The sequence below is a fragment of the Zootoca vivipara genome, chromosome 12 (genome assembly GCF_965207765.1).
Source record: "Zootoca vivipara chromosome 12, rZooViv2.hap1.1, whole genome shotgun sequence".
NCBI classification, from domain to species: Eukaryota; Metazoa; Chordata; class Lepidosauria; order Squamata; family Lacertidae; genus Zootoca; species Zootoca vivipara.
This window is the reverse complement of record NC_142595.1, coordinates 30,450,071-30,473,377: the sequence shown is the minus strand read 5'-3', so window position 1 is coordinate 30,473,377 and position 23,307 is coordinate 30,450,071. Positions and strand designations below refer to the sequence as shown.

Genomic DNA, 23,307 nt, shown 5'->3' with positions numbered 1-23,307 from the left:
TCCCAAGAAACATCGCATAGGACTGTTCGCAGTGTTTACTAGGACGTTACCACGACCGACTTGGGGAGAAACTTATCTTGAGTAAACGAAGGGTAGGCTGGGTGGTTAATCTCTGCCGGGGCTGATAACGAAGTTGCTTACACTGCTGAGAGATCCCTCCTGACATGAGCAACAAAGTAAATAATGTTTTTCCTGCTCAGTTTTGTAACCAAAGTTGGCTGGATCTAGGCTAAAGCTGCAATCCTAACCTCACTTGGAAGAAAGCTTTATTAAATGGAATTTAGATAGGGGTAGGGCTGCGATTTAAGGCTGCCCCATTGACTTCCCCCTTGAAGCTCAGAGTAAATAACAGCCAATAGGGGCTGCTGCATGCGAAAAGAGCTCCAACGTCCAGAGAGGGACCCTGACTGGAGTTCCTCCCCGCATAGAGTTGGAAAGGACCACGATGATCATCTAGTCCAGGCATCCCCAAACTTCGGCCCTCCAGATGTTTTGGACTACAATTCCCATCTTCCCCGACCACTGGCCCTGTTAACTAGGGATCATGGGAGTTGTAGGCCAAAACATCTGGAGGGCTGCAGTTTGGGGATGCCTGATCTGTTCCAACCCCCTGCAATGGATGAATCTTTCACCCAATGTGGGGCTTGAACCCACAACCCTGAGATTAAGAGTCTCATGCTCTACCAACTGAGCTATCCCTCAGGTAATGGAGGAGCTGTAATACTTCTCCATGCTGTCTGAACATCCACTGCAGGCAGGAAGAATGGCTGTGGTGTTTATTGTGGGGGGCAGGGATAGCCCAGGTCTCCCCCCATTTTACTACAAAGAGTGTGCAAACTTCTTTTATATCAAAATAATGCCACCAAAAGCTCTTAAGGAAATGCTCAAGTTGCAGTGTTTCTGAGTTTTTCCATCATACAGATGAAGCACACTGATGGTGTCGTAACTCTTTCAGAGGCACAGAAAACAAATGATGTAAGGCAGGGAGGATCTCCAAGGAATTGAATCACCTGGTGCCATTTTTTCCTTGATGTTTCCACCTGACTCCAGGGCTCATGGCCTTGGAAGAGGGGGACCCCGATGTCCTGAAGAGCAATGTGCTGGACCTACTGCTCAGAAACCCCCTGGGGCTCAGTTTTGGGGACTTCGCTGGGGCCTTCCACCGGCTGCATGGCTACCAGCTTAAAATCACTCGTCATGGGTACAGCTCGCTCAAGCAGTTTCTGGCTGAAATGAAGGACTTTGTGGTTGTGGAAGAAGGTGACTCACAGGTCCCAGTTGTAAAGCTAGCGAATGGATTCCATCTTGGCCACGGGGCTGAAGGAAGAGAGAATGGGGTGGACATCTCTGGAGGGCCAGCTTTGAGGTCAACAGATGAAGAAGACCCTGGAGGAGAAACGGGTAAATGTATACCTTATGTATTAAAACCATTATTTATTATTATTATTATTATTATTATTGTAATTTATTATTATTAATCATTTCTTTAACAATACAAAAGTAACTCAAAGCAGCTTACCGCAATAAATAGCATGCACATTAAAACCAGCACCAAACAAAACAGCAAAATCCAAGTCTGTGTTGCTGGAGACTGGTGGCCAAATTTAATTCTCCAATACAAATATTAGCTGTCTTTCTGAGTTAATAAGTAAATGCAATGCTGGTTGGCCCTAGAACTCATATCTGCACTAAAACTCATCCATGGAGGAACATCGGAAGCTCAGTATCATCCAAACTTGGGCTGTCCTGCAAAATCTTCCATGAAAGATAGATTCAGACAACCAAATCCTGTACAACATTGCTGGATGAGAATCTGCAATGTCCAGGGAGCTTTCAAGGTGGCGCTGAGGAGGCTTAATGCTGAGAATCATATAAGGATGTGGGCAATCTGTTCTTGGCTTTCAGGATAGGGTTCCTGAGCCCAGATACTGCCATAGCAGCATTCCAAGCATCAGGGAGGTGGCAAAGAGAGGGCTGGTTTTTTGCCAGTGCGGCAACAGTTACCACTTTTGTGGAGTTCGGGGGATTATATGTGAATGGGTGCGGAAGGGTGTAGCAGCAGCAGACAGGTGCTGGGAGGGGGGACATGGAGTAGACTGGAGCCAGAGGGGGGAATGGTTATAATGCTTAGCTCATTTTTAGGTTGAGCATTCTGGGTTCTTACAGATGTCTTTCTAAAAATAACTTGAGTTGAAATCTGGATTGCTCTGCATCATATCACTGTCTGACGGAATTTTGATTTGCGATCTGCATTGTTTGGCATCTCTGGCAGGAGTCTTGGGGTTGCTCTTCAGTGTTCTAAAGAGGTACCAATGGGGTTTGAGGATTAAGAAACTACAGAAATTGTTTCTTGCTAGCGATGGAATTGATCTAGAGAAGCTCAGCGTTCGTGGAGGCTACGCAGACACACTGGAATTTTTGGAACAGCGAATGCCGAATTTAAACATCACATACCAACAGAACAGACTGAACTGTGTGGTTCAGCTTATTGAAGGTACAAGGCAAGAAGCTGAATTTGAATTTATTTATTTTTGGTGGGGAGAGAAGGGGTTGTTTCTGATCTTCTCGATCATAATTATGTTAAAAAAGCAACTTGGGGGTTCCAGTTGAAAGTTTTGACTGCCCACTTCATGTAAGATCCAGCCAGGTTTGACATTAGCAGGGCACCAGGCACCTTTTGCGCCTAAAGATTCTCCATTTGCGAGCACCTCCAAAAGTCTAGGAAAATTTTTATGTGCCTGGCTGACACTCAAGGATTATTAAAATGTATATGTTAAAGAGACAATATGTTAACAATAAAGAGTAGTGTTTTGAAAACTAAAGTATGGTGCCAAGATTGTAAACAGTAAATTAAACATGTACAGTATTAACAATTTCTGCTTAAAATGTGATATTAACAACGTGTCATGTGAATTGCATATTAATTCATGCTTATCAAATCAATAAATAAAAAGTGTTGCTAACCCCCCCCCCCCGTGGTGACTAGACATTATGTTTTGGTCGCCCACAACCCAGGCCCCAGAAGCCATTTGGCTCCTAGCTTTCCTATCCCATTTTCTAACACTGGATCCAGCAGAAGCTCAGTAAGCCAGGTTAAGGAAGCTTTGGCCCTCTAGATATGGTTGGACTTCCAGCTCTCAACAACCCAACCAGCAGGACTGATGGCCATAAAATAATGAGAATTGTAGTCCAGCGACACCTGGAAGGCCACAGATTTTTCCACCCTTGATTTAGTTGTTGTTTAGTCGTTTAGTCGTGTCCGACTCTTCGTGACCCCATGGACCACAGCACGCCAGGCACCCCTGTCCCGCACTGCCTCCCGCAGTTTGGTCAAACTCATGTTCGTAGCTTCGAGAACACTGTCCAACCATCTTGTCCTCTGTCGTCCCCTTCTCCTAGTGCCCTCAATCTTTCCCAACATCAGGGTCTTTTCCAAGGATTCTTCTCTTCTCATGAGGTGGCCAAAGTATTGGAGCCTCAGCTTCACGATCTGTCCTTCCAGGGAGCACTCAGGGCTGATTTCCTTAAGAATTGATAGGTTTGATCTTCTAGCAGTCCATGGGACTCTCAAGAGTCTCCTCCAGCACCATAATTCAAAAGCATCAATTCTTCGGCGATCAGCCTTCTTTATGGTCCAGCTCTCACTTCCATACATCACTACTGGGAAAACCATAGCTTTAACTATACGGACCTTCGTCGGCAAGGTGATGTCTCTGCTTTTTAAGATGCTGTCTAGGTTTGTCATTGCTTTTCTCCCAAGAAGCAGGCGTCTTTTAATTTCGTGACTGCTGTCACCATCTGCAGTGATCAAGGAGCCCAAGAAAGTAAAATCTCTCACTGCCTCCATTTCTTCCCCTTCTATTTGCCAGGAGGTGATGGGACCAGTGGCCATGATCTTGGTTTTTTTGATGTTGAGCTTCAGACCATATTTTGCGCTCTCCTCTTTCACCCTCATTAAAAGGTTCTTTAATTCCTCCTCACTTTCTGCCATCAAGGTTGTGTCATCTGCATATCTGAGGTTGTTGATATTTCTTCCGGCAATCTTAATTCCTGCTTGGGATTCAGTATAATGATTTAGTATAATGTCCTATTTCACATCTTGGCCTACCAGGTGTTTTTAGGAAGCTCATGAGCAGGTTATGAAGGCAGTAGCCCTTTTCAGATGTTGACAGTTCTACTCCCTCACCCACAACTGGTATTTAGAGGTATATTGTAGTGCCTCTAAACCAGGCATTCCCAAACTGCGGCCCTCCAGATGTTTTGGCCTACAACTCCCATGATCGCTAGCTAAGAGGACCAGTGGTCAGGGATGATGGGAATTGTAGTCCAAAACATCTGGAGGGCTGAAGTTTGGGGGTGCCTGCTCTAAACCTTTAGGTTCGGTTTAGTTTTCATGGTTAATAGCTGTCGACTTGAATTTGTATTACCTTTTCCTTTAACTATCACCATCCTGTTTTCTTGAGAGCTATGTATTAACCACAACACAGACAAACAATTTAAAATCTGAGGGGGTTGTTTCTGAGGGGTGGCCGCCGAGTCCCATGTCCTCAGAAAGCCCGATCTGAGGTTTATTTGGGGGTCCGCGGCACTCTTGCGGTACCCCCTTCCTTCAATGCGCTGGAGTTTCTCGGAGCGAGCAAACTCCCGTCCATCCGGAATGGCGATCAACTTTACAGAGTTTTTAATGCAATAATTACAGCTCCCTGTCCCAGAGAGTTCATAAGTTAAATTTTTGTCAAGGGGAGAGACAAAGGGGTGGAGAGGGAAGGAAGAGGCCAGAGTAACTAACAGAGTGAAATGTGAAGGAAACTTAAGAGTAGAACTTAGGAGTCTTGGAACTGAGCTGCTGAATACTTGACTGTTCAGCATGTCATGTAGTAATGATTAAAAGAGTGCTCTGAACATTATATTGAGTACAGTGGTACCTCTAGTTATGGACTCTATTCGTTCTGGGGTGCCGTTCACACCCTGAAAAGTCTGCAAATAGAGCGCCGCTTCTGCGCACACACGCGGCACGATAGAGCACTTCTGCGCATACACAAGGTGCGCAGAGCGCTTTTGTGCATGTGCATGCAGCAAAACCCGGAAGTATACACTTCTGGGTTTGCTGCATTTGTATCCTGGAAAAATGCAAAGGAGACTGACGTAACAAGAGGTACTACTGTACTCTTTTCTCCACTGAAAACAAACTTGTCGCTCAAAATTTGCTTCCCCATTTCCAGTTATTATGCAGACGCTGAGAAACTGATTCTGAAACTGATTCCTGACTGATTTGATTTTTCTCCTATAGATCCCTCTGCACCTTCTTCTTCTGTCAGTACTGAGAACCTTTTGCAAGAACCAGCAAACCAGGCACCAGGTAAAACAGAGAACTGCTTTGTGTAATGTTGCTATGTGTGTAAGCGACAAATGACTTACACTTGGCAGGAGACTGGATCCTATGTCCTGTGGTTCCTAGGCCATGGCTCCAGTCTCTGATTCTGCAGTAGTTCCGTCAAACTCCTTGTTAAATGCAACTTCCTGAACTCATTGTGGTTCATGGGGTATCCATTATAGGTTCCATTCTAGCCAAGCCTTTCTGCTTCCCACACGCACAGAATCCTGAGGGTGCCGTCATAGTGCAAGGTACTATAGACATGAGAAGTGAAGTCAGTGCTTTCATTTCAGATCTGTCAGCTGCCTTGGTGCCAATCTGGGAAGTCCTTAAATGTCATACTCCGGGTCTTAAGGTGAAGAACCTGAAAAAGGCCCTGCTAGAGAATTGTGGATTTGACCTGGAGATGTTCCGCCGTGATCTGGGCTACAGTGACACGGTGTCATGCCTGCAGGATGTTCCTGGTCTGATTCTCAGAAACAGCAATAGGACCCGGAATTGCGTTGTCCAGCTTGAATCGCGTAAGGGAAAGATTGAAATGTTATCACTTGTGAGTTCAGCACCCCTGGCCCCATTCTGTGACCGTTTTGGAGTGCCAGCCTCATTGTTGGCAAGAGCAAGGGCCTATGAATTGGCTTCAGGGAGAGTACGAGGGCAAGGCTGGGCTCGGTAACATAGTCTTCAGAAGTACAGTGGTACCTCGACTTACGAATGTTTCGAGTTACGAACAGAGTTCTGTCCGCCATTTTGGATGCTGTTTAGATAGGAGTTTTTCGACTTGCGAATTTTTTTACCACCCCCCCCCCCAAATTGGCTTTGACTTACAAATTTTTCGACTTACAACGGTCCGTTCGGAACGGATTAAATTCGTAAGTCGAGGTACCACAGCAATGAGGTACAGTACATAGGTTTTGTCACATGAGGCTCTCCAGTCTGCCTGGTATTTTGCCTGTCTCGTGCCTTCTTTTTCTTTCTGCAATTCCCATCTTTTAACCTGGGCTCGCTGGTGATGTGCAAGCTGGATTTCTCTTTTGATAAGCAAAAAACTACTTGCAAAGCCTGCAGAAAGTGTGCAGGCCATGACACTGATGGGCTTATGTCATTTACTCTGAACACAGAAGGTATGTTTCATAACCTGTCTCTTTATATCACGTCTCAGGTCCCTCTAGCTCAGCTCCTTCCTTGGATTCTGATTTCTCTGTATGCAGCTCACATACCACAACTGATGGGCTAATGAGAAATAAATCTGGTAAGGATGCCTAGGAATTCTGGATGCGGAGCTGTGCCTGCACTTGATCCATTAATTGCTCTTTGGGTAGTAAAGCCCCTTAAGGGGCCAAAGATAGACTATGGTGGCCTTCAATAGCAGTTAGTTTGAAAGGACTGGGTTTGAATTGGGGGGCGTGGGGGCGTGGAGCTGGCCTATGCAGGAACGACTCTCTCTTCCCCTCCCCCCTCATACACAGGCACTTCAAATCTTTGCTTGAAGTTTTTCCAAAAGCGGGATGCTAGATAGTCTGCCTTGGATCACTTTAGCATATGCAGGCCTCAAGAAAACGTAACAGAACAATGCCTGACCTACAAAATAGCCTAGACTGAGCACCCCTGGGAGGTGGTTGGGGAACAATACTCAAGGCTGCAGCACCCTGACGTGACAGGAGTATCCCACCTTTTCAATGATAAGAGTTGTTGAGGTTGCCCTTTCTGCCAAATGGTGATCAGAGACTTCCTTTTCAGTCTCTCAATTCAGCTGAAGTTTGTACAGTGGCTTACTGCTCATGGTTTATCAAGGGGAGCTAAACTATAGGCCTACATGTGTCACCACTTTCACCATCACACTGTCTCATGGCTGTCTGCCATGTTTAAATCTGTTGGGTCCATATTTTTTCCTTCAAGCATTTCTTCAAGAACCACCTCAACAACCTTTGTTTTCTCCTCTGGTAGGTTCCCCTAGCCCTGTTCCCTCGCTTGATGCTGGTTTCTCTGCCTGCAACTCAAATTCTGTGCCCCAGACGCTGATGGGAAAGAAGTCTGGTAAGTTTTTGTTTTGAACCCTGAGGTTTCTTTGGTACTGCAGGTAGCATCTGGAATGTGGTACATGGGTGGCTTGTCCTCTTCATTTTGAATTGTGACTCCACTCAACCCCAACCACCACCCCACCTATGCTTAATCTTATCGCCACTACTTCAATCCCATGTCTATTTAATGTACAGTGGTGCCTCGACTTACGAATTTAATCCGTTCTGAAGGCACCTTCGTAGGTCGAAAAATTTGTAAGTCGAAAAGCGCCATTGGAAATGCAATTTCCCATAGGAACGCATTGGAAACAGAAAAAATTCGTAAGTCGAAGCAACCCCATCTAAAAATTCGTAAGTCGAAAAAACCCTATCTAAAACCGCCCGGTTTCTGTTTTGATGTCGAGAAATTCGTAAGCATGCGGCCATTTTCCCCATTCGTAAGTTGAAAACTTCGGTTGTCGAGTCGTTCGTAAGTCGAGGTATCACTGTATATCTTAAGCACTCTAAATGTGGATAGGTACTTTGCTTCTCTTCATGCAATTCCCAGTTTCCAGAGGGAATTCCAGAAATTGCAGCAACCAATTTGCAACCTGAAATATAGCACCTCAAAATGGCCACCCTGTTGGGGGAAGACTTGGCGCCAATAGTCAAGCGCCTGGGAGCTTTTCCCATCAGAGGAGGCATACAGATATACCCGCCTGGGGTGTAAAAACCTCCATGTTAGAGATGTAACAAGTCTTCCATTTCAGGTATGTATCTAGAGCTCTGCCTTTTCTAGCCCATTGTAGCTTTCAATCAAATTACCTCTCAGAGATGCGACTCTTAGCACATGACTCTGGGCCATTTTTGAAAACCTGAGGCAACAGGTGAAGCACTTTCAGCAGTGGGGAACTCCACACTCTGATGGGTCTCCAGTGCCTTTCTCACCCATGCTACCTAACCAGGCTTCAATTTTTTTTAAAAAATCCTTCCAGTAGCACCTTAGAGACCAATTAAGTTTGTCATTGGTATGAGCTTCCGTGTGCTCATGTGTACACGAAAGCTCATACCAATGACAAACTTAGTTGGTCTCTAAGGTGCTACTGGAAGGAATTTTTTTATTTTGTTTCGACTACGTCAGACCAAAACAGCTACCTACCTGTAACTAACCAGGCTTCAGTTAGGGAGAAAAAGTTGCCCGGTCCATTCCACCTCCACCCCTGAAAAGCCCAAGTATCAGCCAGAGCTCCTCAAAAGCACTGACATTGCAGAGCAGGTAGCATAGAATAGGAGGGCTGTTATCTTTCCAATTGCTAGAGGGGAAGATTATGTGGCTAGTCTGTGTATGATGTCTTTTGGGGCAACTAGGAGGAGTCTCCCACTTCTATCCACTTGATGAGAAGGGGACTGCATTCTCCATTCTCTATACCAAGTACAGCTATGTAGTAGCTATAGAGAACTAGTGTAGGATGACAAATGGCAGCCTAAGCAAGTCTCACCCTGGTCATGTATTAACTAAGTGCCCTGCCTCCTAAGTTTCTTGCAGCCTGAGCCCCAATTCTCCAATGTGGAGATAAGTAGTATTGACGTGACTTTCATCAGGTTGAAATAGTACATCCTTCCTTTTCAGACCTGGCTGCTGCCTTGGTGCCAATCCTCGATGTTCTTGGAAACCATCCCGCTGGTCTGAATATAAAGGCACTGAAGGAAAACCTAGAGAAGAAGCATGGGTTTGACTTAGAGACTTTCAGCCAAGATTTGGGGTATGAAGACGTAACGTCTTGCCTCCTGGATGTGCCGGGCCTTCGTTACTCTTTCACAAATGGCAAGTGGCCCCACAATTGTTTGGTTCAACTTCTCTCCGGTAGTCTTGGCCTCCCCCCTGTCTCATTCGGTGCTGGTCCCTCTTCGGTGCTGGTCCCATCTTCCAAAGGATCAAACACCCTGTCTCCAGACTTAATGGAAACAAAGCCAGGTGAGATGTCTCTGTGACGGTGAGGTCTAAAAACACGTTCCTTTAAAAAAACCCAAACCATATAGACATTTTAAAGTTTGTGGTATGGTTGCCATACATCCGGGAAATCCTGGACATGTCCTCTTTTGTGGGGCGAACATGCCCATCTTGGGGGGTGGGGGTTTACATTTCAAAGGAAATGTATGGCTTGGGAGGGATTATTTTTATTTTATTTTTGGGCTCGTGTGGCTTGGGCATGGGCTGCTCCACACGCCGCAGCTGCTCCAAGCCTGAGCAGGGAAAGAGACGAACGGGTGGCCCCACACACTTATTTCCCTGGTTCGGGCTGTCCTCTTTTTTTTGGCTCTTCAAGACAAACCCTAGTTCTTGGGAGCTTAAGTACTGAAGTATATTGTAGCCATGCTCATAAAAGGTAAAGGGACCCCTGACCATTAGGTCCAGTTGTGACCGACTCTGGGGTTGCGCGCTCATCTCGCATTATTGGCCGAGGGAGCCGGCGTATAGCTTCCAGGTCATGTGGCCAGCATGACAAAGCCGCTTCTGGCAAACCAGAGCAGCACACGGAAACGCCGTTTACCTTCCCGCTGTAGCGGTTCCTATTTATCTACTTGCATTTTGACGTGCTTTCGAACTGCTAGGTTGGCAGGAGCTGGGACCAAGCAACAGGAGCTCACCCCGTCACAGGGATTCGAACCGCCGACCTTCTGATCAGCAAGCCCTAGGCTCAGTGGTTTAACCACAGCGCCACCTGGGTCCCTAGCCATGCTCATAACTTTCTATAAATTGCCGTTATACTGATCCCAGGGGTTTCTTTGCTTTTTTCGTTTTGGCCAAACACTGAATAACTTACTTTATATCCCACTTTATATCTTACTAACTTTATATCCCACCTTTCCTCCAGGGAGCTTAAGGTGTCATGGTTCTCTTCCTTCCCACTTGTATCATCACAACAACCCTGTGAGGTAGGTTAGGCTGAGAGATTGTGACCGGTTCAAGGTCACCAGTGAGTTTCGTGGCTGAGAGGGATTTGAACCCAGGTCTCCCAGGTCCAACACCCTGGGTCCAGGTGCAGAAGGAGACAGGGCATAGGACCAAACTGGCATATTTCTATCAAATGGTTCTTTTTTTAAAAAAAAAGCAGAAAAAAATGGATTTTGTGAGAGCTTGGGTACTGAGGCATAATATAACGGCTATGTTTATATTCCCGGTACAGCTGAAGTTATGCAGATCCCTAGATCCTGTGTGTTAACTCCCATGCTTTCTCACATTTCTTCCCCTGCTTCCTTTCTCTTCCAGCTTCCTGCACTTCCACTGTGCCCCAGTCCTGTGCTTCTGCCCCCTTAAACATGCAACGGCCTGCTGGGAAATCAAAACCTGTGAACCAAAATGTGCTCAAAAAGAAGCCTGGTAAGATTGCATTTAATTCCGGAGGATGCTGGGTCCAGGTGCAGGAGCAGCACAGAGGCCAGACAGAGGGAGTGGGAATGTACAGGCCAGCTAGAGTATTTGTATCACATTCGGCATTGATTTGTATGGCTTGGCATTGGGTGAAGAATCTCTCTGCAGCCCACGACTTGCTTCTGTGTCTATGCATATTGGTGTTTGTGCAGGACCACATTGTGAGTACAGCCCCAGGCATGTTTATTCAGAAATAGCACACTTTCTGCTTACTCTTGCAACCGTAAAGACTAGAAACCTTTTGCGTTTTTAGTTGTAAGATTCCTGATGCTTTATAGAATCAGAGAATCGTGGTACACAGTGTTCTGGCTTCATTTACTGGTGAAGTAGAGTAGAGTCAAACCTTGGTTCCCGAACGGCTTAGTTCCCAAACAAATTGGCTCCCGAACGTCGCAAACCCGGTAGTAAGTGTTCCGGTTTGTGAACGTTTTTCAGAAGCCGAACGTCCGGCACGGCTTCCATTTGAGTGCAGGAAGCTTCTGCAGCCAGTCGGAAGCTGCACCTTGGTTTTTGAATGGTTTTGGGAGTCGAACAGACTCCTAAAATGAATTAAGTTCGAGAACCAAGGTACCACTGTAGTCAGAATGTCAAACTAGGATTGGGGAGTCCCAGGTTCATTTCCCCACCCAGTCATGAAACAAACTGTGTGACCGTGGTCAATTTCTCAGCCTTAACTGACCTCATGGGGTTGTTGTAAGGTTGAAAATGGCAAGGAAAGCAGAGCAAATCGTTTGACACCAGCTTGGCTGCAGGAGTTGCCAGAATGAAGCCTAAAGGACTCCATCCAACCATCTTAGCAACTCCCAGATTTGTGTAGGGTTTACTCCTTAGCCTTTTCTTCTCCCTAAAATCAATAGCACAGGTCTGATGATGGCTTAGCCCTTCAACTGTAGAAGAATATTGGCCTCTTCCTGATTAGTAACACTCCCAAAGTGTATTGACATTTTAAAGAAAACATTGTGTTAATATTTGACTTGGTGCGCAGATTTTTTTTCCTGAGGTTTAGATTTATCAAAGTACAGGTGAAACTCGGGAAATTTGAATATCGTCGAAAAGTGCATTTATTTCAGTAATTCAACTTATTATTATTATTATTATTTTTCTTTTAACTTTTACAAATGCTTTCTTTTGGAAATTCCACAGTAATAAAACAAATAGTTATAATAATACAAAAATAAACGTCGCTATTACATTTCATTAATTATATTCCATTTATAATTGACCCACCTAACAACAAATAATTTCAATTACAACAAATAAAGGCTTGACATATCTTGCTTTGCATGTTATGCATCTATCTCATATATTGGTTTCACCTTTTAAGTTGCGTTACTGAAATAAATGCACTTTTTGACGATATTCTAATTTTCCGAGTTTCACCTGTAGTTTGTGACATTTTATAACAGGCACCCCCAAACTTCAGAACTACAATTCCCATCATCCCTGAGCACTGGTCCTGTTAGCAAGGGATCATGGGAGTTGTAGGCCAAAACATCTGGAGGGCCGCAGTTTGGGGATGCCTGTTTTATAAAATACAACCAATATGCCAAGAATCCTAAGAACTAAAGTGAAACAAAACAGCAAGCTTGCCTGGAGCAGGAGAAGTATCATATATTTCTTCCCAGTTGCTTTTCCTTTGCCCCATCTTTGCTTGCTGCTGCCTACCTCAATGTAGTCTTCATGCTAATATGCTTTTCCCCTCCTCTAGCTTCGCTGACAGATGTCTTGGCATCACTCACAAACCTCATAAGCACATACAGTGAAGGTCTGAGGGTTGAGAAAGTGCAGGAGCTCCTGCTGGCCAGGAAAAGTATTGACCTGGAGAAGTTCAGCATTGCCCAAGGCCACAAGGACACACTGGAGTTTTTGGAGCGTCAAATGCCTAACTTAAACATCAGATACCGAGAGGAGAGACGTAAATGTGTTGTTTCGATTGGATCAGGTGAATTTTGGAGGGGGGAGGATTGACTGCAACATTCCACTCCCATGTTGCCTGGGATAGCCAGCAAAGCTAGATTGCATTTTGGTTCCTTGTCTCGTAACCATCAAATCTGAATTCTTTCCTGAGCCAGAACCAAACAGGAGATGAGACTCAATGCTCCTTTGTTCTAAAGTTGCATGCTTCCCTGGGACTTACTGAATATAGTGGGACTTTACAATGCAATTCAAACAACTCAAAAGTAAGTCACAAGAATTATATACCATTGCAGCCATGGGGTTCAGTTTTAAAAAACCAACAAATTGCCAAATGATAGATTATTCCATAAGCAGATATATTATTCCAATATCCACTTCAGTCATTATCACCACCAGCAACTTACTTCTGCTCATCTATTCATAGAACTGATTTAATTTGTCAGCTTTGATCATCTGTTTGGTGAAATAACTTCCTTCAAATTGAACATATAATCGTTAGCTCTCAGTTGGTCTCTCAGTGGCATTGGGAGAGTCCTGTCTGAAATCAGGCATGAGTAAGCCTAACCTCATGTTGTTAGGAAAGCTCCAGAATCAACACTGGCTTCCCTTTCTCCAACTTAGGAAAAAGAAAAACGAAAAAGAAGAAGAAAAAGAAAACAGCAAAATGTAAGTCAAAGTCAGAAAAGTGCTACTGTCCAATTCAGCATAATTTCTGCATGCCTCCCAGTAATAGCTAGTTCATGGAACAACCACTTGTGTATCTGTTCTGTTCTGTGTTGCTCAAACCCGGACGTTTTTCTTTTTGGGATGTTTTTGGGTAACTTCTGGGTTTGGTACAGTGCACATGTGTGGGGTCGCACACATACTGGACAGGCGTAAACTGGTTGTGGCCTGTACCTGACTTGAGACGCACAACTCTCTGCTGAACCCTGCACTGGTCATGGAATCTTTTGGGTTGGAAGGAAACCAACCCCTTGTCAGTGCCAGGAAATCAACTATGGCATTCCTGATAATGTGGCCATCCAGCCTCTGCTTCATTAGAGGACGAGAAATATTGCTGCTTGGATCATGTAAGCATCCCTCCTGGTTGATACGGCTATTTCTGTTCCTCTCTTCTTGTTTAGGTCCTGGTGTTAAGACTGCCCTTCCTCTGCTTGTTGCCCCTGTGCCTCTCTTGCATCCAGCAAAAGTGGTCCAGCAAGCAAACTGTGCACCAGGTAAATCTCCAAGGTGACTCCTTTCTGTTCTCACCCATGCAGGGATGGTGATGCAGGAGAACAATAGTTTAAGTCACAGAGAGCACAGTTTGTACTGATAGACAGATTGAGCTAACTTCCTAAGATGGTTTACAGAGATGATTTATTTTCTGTAGATGGTAAGTAATCTGGAAATCCATCTTGCTTGCTAGGGCATGCTGTTGACTGTTACGAGATCTTCAAAAGATGGCACAGTTGCCACTTCCTAGTAGGTCTTAGTCATCCTTAGACATAGCACTAGCATCATTTCATAATGCTTAAAGCAGACACCCCCAAACTTGGCCCTCCAGATGTTTTGGGACTACAATTCCCATCTTCCCTGACCACTGGTCCTGTTAGCTAGGGATGATGGGAGTTGTAGTTCCAAAACATCTGGACGGCTGAGTTTGGGAATGCCTGGCTTAAAGAATGATTCCTTAATGACCAGAGCTCACCATAATTCACATGATTCCAGAATCATTAATTTGAGCATATACAGTAAGAAAATCTAGGCAGGATACAACATGACTTATAATTGGATCTAGTCAATGCAAGGAAATCAATGGGATACTATCTCAGAGTGGTATTCAGGCACGTTTTATTCAGGGTAGACCCATGGAAATTAATGACCACTACTAAGTTTCATCCATTAATTTCAGTGGGTCGGCTTTGAGGAAAACCTAAATGAATGCCACCATCTCTATGCAATTTAACCTTACAGTGGACATTCTTTTGAGAATGGCTGCAGCTCCCCTTCGGGTATTGAAAGGGTTTTGTAATATATTGGCATTAATCAGGGCGCAGGGCAGGATAGCTGGTAATTCATTAAAAGGTTACCAGAACAAACAATTCTTGTTTGTTCTCTCCATTTGTCTGGCTAGAACAAATAAAATGTTTTTGCTCATGGATTCCTTTGTGGTCAAACTGTCCTTCTCAGAGTCTTAGCTGACCTCGGAACATGGAGATTCCATAGGCAAATAACAGAGAGATGACAGAAGACCAAGGGGGAAACTGGGAAATAGATAGTTAACACAGTCAGGAGCACTGAGATGCACACAGCTCAATGGTTTGTTCATATTTCTTCACGTCAATGAATTTTTTGGAAAGGTTACATAGAAACATTGAAAGCTGTCCTCTACCAAGACCGATCATTTGAACCATCTGGTCCAGTATTGTCTACTGATCCATCAGTTCTCCAGAATTTCAGGCAGGAGTATTTTTCTAGGCTTCCTGAAGATGCTAGGAATTATTATTAAATTTCTATACTGTACTGCCCTTCTTCCAAGGATCACAGGGTAGGTTACAATATAAAAACACAAATTCAGGAGTACCGAATGTGGTGCCATCCATATGTTTTGAGCTGCAGCTCCCATCATCCTTGGCCACTGGCAAAACTGGCTGGATCCAACGGAAATTGTAATCCACAGCATCTGGAAAGCACCGAATCCCTTCAGGGCTGCCAGCTCTCTTATGAACCTCCCTGTGAAGGCCCTGCTTTGTGTGCTCCCATCCTATGAAGCATCGTTGGTACCGACAGCCTTCTTTGGAGCGGCATCAAAGCTGTGGAATTTTCTCCCCTTCAGAAGTTCACCTTTCTCTTTATTGACTTTTTGATCCCAAGTCACAACAGTTGTCTGCTCTTGCGCCTTGTGTTCTGATTGGTGGTGTTGCTGATACTAACCGGGTGTCTTTAAAACCGTATAGATAGATATATGTAGTGCTACCTTGGGGGCTTTTGGCAGAGAGATGAGTTTAAAATATTTTTTAACAAATAAACATCCTCTGTTGACTGCCCCAGCAATAATGGCCTTCTTCTCTTTTTTCTTAGACTTTGGTGGCATCTATAAGCCTTCGTTTAACATCTGCAACCCCTCTGGAAATAAATCACAGAATTGGGGCCCACCTGTTCCAACTGCTTTTGTGTCCCCAGGAGTGCAGAACTGGCTCAACAACAGCAGCATGCATGTCCCATCTGCCACTTTCCCATTTTTTCCACCCTCCCAGGAGCCTCGTGGTGCTTTGTCAGGCAAGGCCAAGAATTCCTTCCAGCCTCCCTCCAGCATTCTTCCACACCAGGCACCTCCCTCCGGCATTCTTCCACGCCAGGCACCTCCCTCCGGCATTCTTCCACGCCAGGCACCTCCCTCCGGCATTCTTCCACGCCAGGCACCTCCCTCCGGCATTCTTCCCCACCAGGCACCTCCCTCCGGCATTCTTCCACACCAGGCACCTCCCTCCGGCATTCATCCACACCAGGCACCTCCCTCCGGCATTCTTCCACACCAGGCACCTCCCTCCGGCATTCATCCACACCAGGCACCTCCCTCCGGCATTCATCCACACCAGGCACCTCCCTCCGGCATTCTTCCACACCAGGCACCTCCCTCCGGCATTCTTCCACACCAGGCACCTCCCTCTGGCATTCTTCTCCATCAGCCAAGTGCATGGCAGTCTGGTGGGCCATCACCACTAGCCAAAGAGGTACACTCACGGGATAACCAGCTGCCCAGAGAATCCAACTTGATGAACTCACAGCCTTCTAAGGACCTGGAGGAACTGAAAAAGCGGGTGGCCCACATCCTGGCCATGCACCCCGAGGGCATGTCGCTCTTCCAGTTCCGTGCAGCCTACAGCGCTGCCTATCAGCAGCACCTGCCACTTGACAATGCTTCCTCTGCCAAACAGTGCCTGCTGGAGATGCCTGATATTGTTCGCCTGGAGGGCTGTGGAGTCCAAACATTGGTACTACCTGTGTCTGCTAAAGTGTCACCTGTCAAATCCAGTAAGTGCTTTTTCATTTGCAGCGTCTTTTGCTCTGTTTATTATGATTTTCATATTGTTTGGAATATGGACCTAATTTTTGCCAATCGCCATGAGACTTTTGGGGGGGAAGGGGGGTGGGCTTGGGATGGGTTTTCGGAAGACTCTTCTGTGTGTGAATTTGTTTTTTGTGTGGAGATCAGTGCACGCTGATAAATGCACTGTTTTCGCAGTAAGGCTCTATTCCAATGGCATGAGTATCATGACGACTGGCAGATTCTTCTTATCTGCTGCAGCCTTCATCCGCCTTCACAGCCATTGTAACATACTGCTTGTTATCTTCCACCTGTTCTGCCGCCAAAGACTTCTTGGATCATTCTTTGTCTAGCTCAGGGGTCCCCAAACTAAGGCCGGATGCGGCCCAAACGCCTTCTAAATCCGGCCCGCGGATGGTCTGGGAATCAGCATGTTTTTACATGAGTAGAATGTGTCATTTTATTTAAAACTAGTATCATGAAGCCCGTTAAATTAACGGGTGCTAGAACATATGTGGTGAAACGTTTGTAAAAACAGATTTCAACAGTTACGCCCAGCCGGCCGAAGTCTCTGCGGGGCTGGCGTGGAAAGCGCATGATGCACGCAGTCCCTTGCGGGGAAGAGAGAGAAAACCCCAGGTATTTTTTTGGGGGGGGGGTGTCACACCCCCTCTCCAAGACATGGGGCAGCGAGGAGAACCCCACAGTGACCCACTCAGGGACGAATCAAGGCAGGAAAGGAAGAAGTTGGGAGAGGAGCAGTTAGGGGAGGCAGGAAAAGTTAGGGTACCAACTTAGGAACGCAGTCAGGTGGGCGGGGTAGAAAGAATAAAAATTAGTATTATTATTTAGTTCCCCTCAGGGAGGGAGGGAACCAGGCGCTGTACCTCAGTCTCCATGCTGCCGCTGAGGGGACCCCCCGGCCTCCTCCTTCCCCTTGCAGTCTCCACGGCCATACCAGAGCCTGGTGAGGAGCGCCGCCACCAGCAAGGCCGGCCACAGACCCGCCACGGTCTCTCCTCCGTCGCCGCCGAGCGGGTGAGGAGCGGGACGGAGAGGCGGCATCGGCCTGGGCCCTGCCACCGTCGCCCTCCTCGCCCGCCGCCGCAGCCATGGCCGGAGAGCGGGGAGATGTGAGGCGAGGCACGGCGGCAGGCCCGAGCGAGGGCTGGATGGACCTCCCTCCCAACGCGGAAGCCTTATATGGGCCCGGAGAGGAGCCCGGAGCCCGGCCCAGGGAGGAGCCTGCCTGCTGTGGCCCCAGGACGAGCCTTCGGGGTGGAGCCGCGCCCCGCCGCACCTGCTCGTTCCAAGTCCCAACGGCTGTCTGTGGGGCACATGCGCAGTAGCGCAGTCCCACGGACACAGGGACTGGACGCAGGGACACTTGGGTTATTTGTGGGGCCTGCCTGGTGTTTTTACATAAGTAGAATGTGTCCTTTTATTTAAAATGCATCTCTGGGTTATTTGCATAGCTGCCAAGTTATCCCTTTTTTTAAGGGATTTTCCCTAATGCTGAATAGGCTTCCTCGCGAGAAAAGGGAAAACTTGGCAGCTATGGTTATTTGTGGGGCATAGGAATTCATTCATATTTTTTCGAAAATATAGTCCGGCCCCCCACAAGGTCTGAGGGACAGTTGACTGGCCCCCTGCTGAAAAAGTTTGCTGACCCCTGGTCTAGCTCCTCCCTTTTGACCGTGTTGGGTGATCCTACTGGGAGTACGACTCCCGGCGGCATTGCTCACAAGGATCATGGGAACGTGCAAGCCCACTCGCCACGACAAGGGTGATGATCCCGTGAGTGAATTGGCCTCCATAGTCACTCACTGACACACCGTTAAGGCCATATTCATGGAAGACAATCTTGCTTGGCTAGGACTGATCACCAAAGAGAAAGAGAGATCTAGTTTAAAAATGAACAAACAGTTCCCCTGCTTAACAGCATCTAGATTCCCAAGCTTACCCCCCACCCCGGTCTTTCCATATGAGGCTTCAAGAAGGAACCAACTGACCTTTCTGTTCCCCACCCCACCCCTGTTTCTAACTGCAGTTGTGATCCTTCTCTCATAACAGTAAATGTTGTTGTTGTTTCAGATCAGCCTGTCCCATCCGAAGTGGAAAACGCTGCAGTGGCTCCTTGTCACTCGCTGCCCCAAACGATGGCAGCAGCTGAACCTGTAGTAAGTCCCAAGCCTGCCCCTCTTCCCAAGGCTCCAGGGGTACCACAGCCCCACTCCACTTTCCTCCGGGCTTCAGAGCCCCTCGAAAAGCAAGATGATAAGGAGTCCTGCATTCTACCCAAGGGCCATCTCAAGGAGATACCCAAAACAGTATCTCTTTTGCAAGAGCACGAGCACAAGAGGGCCACAGCCAATTCAAGAGACCTTTCAGGCCATCCTGATTTGCCCAAAGTGCAAGACTCTGCAGTGACTTCTGGCCACTCCCCACCTAAAAACAAGCCTTTGGTTGTTCCCAAGTTTTCTCGAAAGACTGCACTTCGCAAGCCTACATCTTTGCCTCCGCCTCAGCCCCATCTCTCTCTCTGCCAGCCTTCTGAATGTCTTGGACCACCAGCCAACAAGGAAATTAGTACTTTACCTGGAACTCCCAAACCAGTAGCTCCTGGGGGAGAGATGACACTCAAGCTAATAGACACTCCCAACTCTCCTGTAGTTTACCCAGTGGATTCCCAAGCCACCAGAAGGGATGAGAATTTGAAACCTGACAGCATGGTCTCCAGGCCTGCAGATCTGGTTAACCATTGGTTTTTTAACAATGATACACCACCTCCCTCCATCTTCCAGCCTGTCTCTACCAGTCCTGGAGCATGGACTCAGCCAGTTGTATACCCACCTGTCACATTTATTCCAGAGATGCCTCCTCTCTACCCAGCACCATTCCTACCAGTTTCTGTAAGACCCTCTGGGATCCAGTTTCAGAAGACTGCACCACAGACGCTGCCTGCCCAAGCTGTGCCTCCAGTCAGACAGACTCAGCCTCCCACCCAAATTCAGCAGCAGAGGTCCTATGCTTCTGCAGTTTCGGGAAAAGATTCCTTTTTTCAGGAGCAGCTACCACCCAGAACCGCAGGACTCCCCCATAGTTTGACTCCTGCAGGGACGTCTCCTACTTCCTTACCATCTCAAAACGCAGCCAGCCTCCACTCGCCCAAATCTCGGACTGCCCACCAATCAGAATGCCACCACCATACATGGCTAGATGGCCTGCCGCGGAGTTCTGTCCCTGTGGCAGATAAAAATCTTGTGGCTGCACCTTCAGACAAAGTACCTTCTAAGTCTCCAACGTCCACACATTGGGGGAAGTACGATGGTGTGGACTCTCCTGTAACCTCAAGCCTACAGCCACTCACTTCGCAGTCTGCTTCGACCAATGCAACCCAGCAGTCCTCTGGATCTTACGCCGCTGTTAGTCCCAGCAGTAATTCTGGCACTCTGCCTTCTGACTCTTGGCCCTTGGTGCATCAGCAGAACATTGTTAGCAAGAACTATGCCATAAACTCCTCAAGCACAGGACCTGCAAGCTCACCACCTTCCCCTCTAGAAACCACCACCACCTCGCCACCTCTGCAGCCGCCGGGCACCTCTTCTTGGATCAACGGTAATTCTGATGCTCTGTGCTCCGAGTCTTGGGCCCTCATCAGCCAGCAGCGATATGTTAGTGTGACCTCAAGCACAAGATCAGCACACCCATCCCCTTCCCCTCTGGAAACCACGACCACCCTATCCTGGCAGCCCTCATCATATACTTCACCTGGAACGAACAGAAATTTGGATGCTTCTAAGCCTCAGGCCCTCACCCACCAGCACCAGCACGCTAATGTCAGCTCCTCTGTGACCACTGCAAGCCCACAATCGGCAAAATCACCACCTTCCCCTCGAGAAACCAGCTCCCCATCCCTGCAGCCCTCCTATGCTTTTCACGCCAGCATGGATTATGGTTCTCCTAGCCAAAATCTGCCCACGGTTTCCAAAGAAGCTGAGCAAAAGCAGGGCAGTCCTCGTGCCTCTTTGCTAGGAAAACCAATGCCTTATTCATTTACTCCCCCGAGCAGTCCTCCTCCCAAAAACTCTGATAAATGTATTATCCTGTAATAGCAAGCGTTAAGGAGCTGTTCTGTGAAATCATTCACACCCAGAGGTGTTTTCTACCCCCCCTCCCCCAGGGTGGAGGGTAGGAGTGACATACCAGGTGGGATAAGTGCATTCAGAACCCGCAAGCAAAAACCTCTTGTGCCCTGTTTGCCTACCAAGTAAATTCCAGGTGTTGAGGGTAGGGTGGAGGGTAGGAGTGACATACCAGGTGGGATAAGTGCATTCAGAACCCGCAAGCAAAAACCTCTTGTGCCCTGTTTGCCTACCAAGTAAATTCCAGGTGTTGGGAATCTTGGTTTGTGCCTGGATGTTGGCAATCTGTTCCCAGGGAATTGCAATTTCAGTTCATGCAATGCCATTCTGTGGCACAGCTTTTCCTATCTGCATCCTGTGCTCAAGCATAAGATGGGAGTGCAGGAAGAGCCTTGAACCCCAAAACGAGGATAGGCTAACTCAGGCTTCTTTTACAAACAATGTCTTCTAGACAGGCCAGTGTGTATTCCTTTCTGGACCAACATAATGCAATGTTCAAAGTTTTGGACTAGGTTCAAATTGCCACTAAACTACAAAGACCGAGGTTCAAGTTGCCATTCAGCTATGTAGGTTGTTGCAGTCTCCTGGGCCAGTCATTCCTCCTCACAGTGTTGTTGTGAGGATTTTTTAAAAATGGGAATATCTGTGCTGCCCTGAGCTTGGAAGAAAGGCAAGGTAAAAATCAAATAAGAAAAGTTATTTTTTTAATGTGCTCTGAATTTCAATTCTGTGACTATACATTATGCAGATGAAGCAAACAGCACAGAGTCACTTATATTGCATAATTTCTCAGTTGATGGGAAACATAGTACTGATCCCTTGAAACCCTAGTCAGCTCCCTTTAGGCTTCTGAGATTTTATATCTGGCATTGCCTGCACATTTACAATATTACTTTTACAGCAGTATGGACTAGAAACTTCTCTTTTTAAACAAAACAAAACCCCACCACTTCAGATTTTTAGGATATGAAATGCTGTCTTCAATATACAGCCTGGCTGAAAGGCACGTCTACTGGGTTGTCTTCAAACCCTAAGAGATTGCAGCATCAATTAACTGTTCTAATCACTGGAATAAGTGGTGGTAGTGATGTAGCATTGATGCATATTTTAATAACAAGTAATTTGAAATACTTGTATCAACCAAAAATAAAGAATATCTTGGAATGTAGATGGGAAAGAATAAAAGTGAATTATTGCAGAGAATCAAGTGGTACTTTAAATAAACAACTTTGAAAGCAATGTCTTCATTTGGTATAAGAGATACTGCTACAGTCATACCTCGGCTTAAGTACACTTCGGTTTGAGTATTTTCAGTTTAAGTACTCCGCAGACCCATCTGGAACGGATTAATCCACTTTCCATTACTTTCAGTGGGAAAGTTCGCTTCAGGTTAAGTACGGACTTCCAGAATTAATTACACTCATACTTTGGGTTAAGTACACTTCAGGTTGAGTACTCCGTGGACCTGTCTGGAACGGATTAATCCACTTTCCATTACTTTCAGTGGGAAAGTTCGCTTCAGGTTAAGTACGCTTCAGGTTAAGTACGGACTTCCGGAACCAATTACACTCATACTTCGGGTTAAGTACGCTTCAGGTTAAGTACTCCGCGGACCGTCTGGAACCGATTAATCCACTTTCCATTACTTTCAATGGGAAAGTTCGCTTCAGGTTAAGTACGCTTCAGGTTAAGTACAGACTTCCGGAACCAATTGTGTACTTAAACCAAGGTACCACTGTATTTATTTGTTAACTGCAACAAGGGCTGTTCTGGTTATTAAGTGATCACCTTCTGAGGCAAGGTTTACTACTTAGTAAAGCTTGAGAAATTGCCTCATAAAAGATTGGTGGGTTAAGTGCAAATACAGGAAATATTTAGGAAGACTTGAACTCGCTCTAGAACTCGCTCACTTTTATACATGAAATTATGAGGATCACAAATTTAATGCAATATTAATACTAGCAAACTCCCATCATTGGGGCCAACAATTTCACCTACACTGAAAATAGGCTGTAGCTTGTAGGTCTATGAAGCTTACTCCATTGAGCTAATGCTAACCAGGAAGAACCAGAAACACGCAGAAATTGGAATGCTTAATTACAATCACTATAAAGAAATGATGGAAGTATGCAGACTCAGCAATAGCTAAGAACAAAATAAAAATATATAGTCATATCTCGGTTTACAAACACCGCGGACCCATCTGGAACGGATTAATTCACTTTCCATTACTTTCAATGGGAAAGTTCGCTTCAGGTTAAGTAAGCTTCAGGTTAAGTACAGACTTCCGGAACCAATTGTGGTTGTAAACCGAGGTACCACTGTATAAATGAAATGGAGCAGTCTATAAAAGGAAAAACACCATAATTGACACAAAGAAACAGTAGCTACCAATTGTTGGCCAAGGGACA

At 46.3% G+C, this 23,307-nt stretch overlaps 1 protein-coding gene across 3 annotated transcripts; it reads left to right on the top strand.

Moving 5' to 3' along the window:
* The first annotated feature begins 1,055 nt into the window (after window positions 1–1,055).
* On the top strand, window positions 1,056–22,135 carry LOC118095018 (uncharacterized). Of its 3 annotated transcripts, none has more exons than XM_035135868.3 (13): window positions 1,056–1,401; window positions 2,273–2,494; window positions 5,291–5,359; window positions 5,668–5,895; window positions 6,534–6,623; window positions 7,319–7,408; window positions 9,002–9,346; window positions 10,643–10,753; window positions 12,513–12,746; window positions 13,343–13,387; window positions 13,846–13,938; window positions 15,785–16,738; window positions 18,846–22,135. In XM_035135868.3, the coding sequence occupies exons 1-13, from the start codon at window positions 1,056–1,058 to the stop codon at window positions 20,861–20,863; spliced, it is 4,845 nt and encodes a 1,614-aa protein (XP_034991759.3). In that variant the 3' UTR covers window positions 20,864–22,135. The 3 variants fall into 3 exon arrangements, with proteins under 3 accessions (XP_034991759.3, XP_088510727.1, XP_034991763.3); XM_035135872.3 differs by having other exon boundaries at window positions 1,260–1,401; window positions 2,358–2,494; XM_088654601.1 differs by lacking the exons at window positions 5,291–5,359; window positions 5,668–5,895; window positions 6,534–6,623; window positions 7,319–7,408.
* The last annotated feature ends 1,172 nt before the right edge of the window (window positions 22,136–23,307 follow it).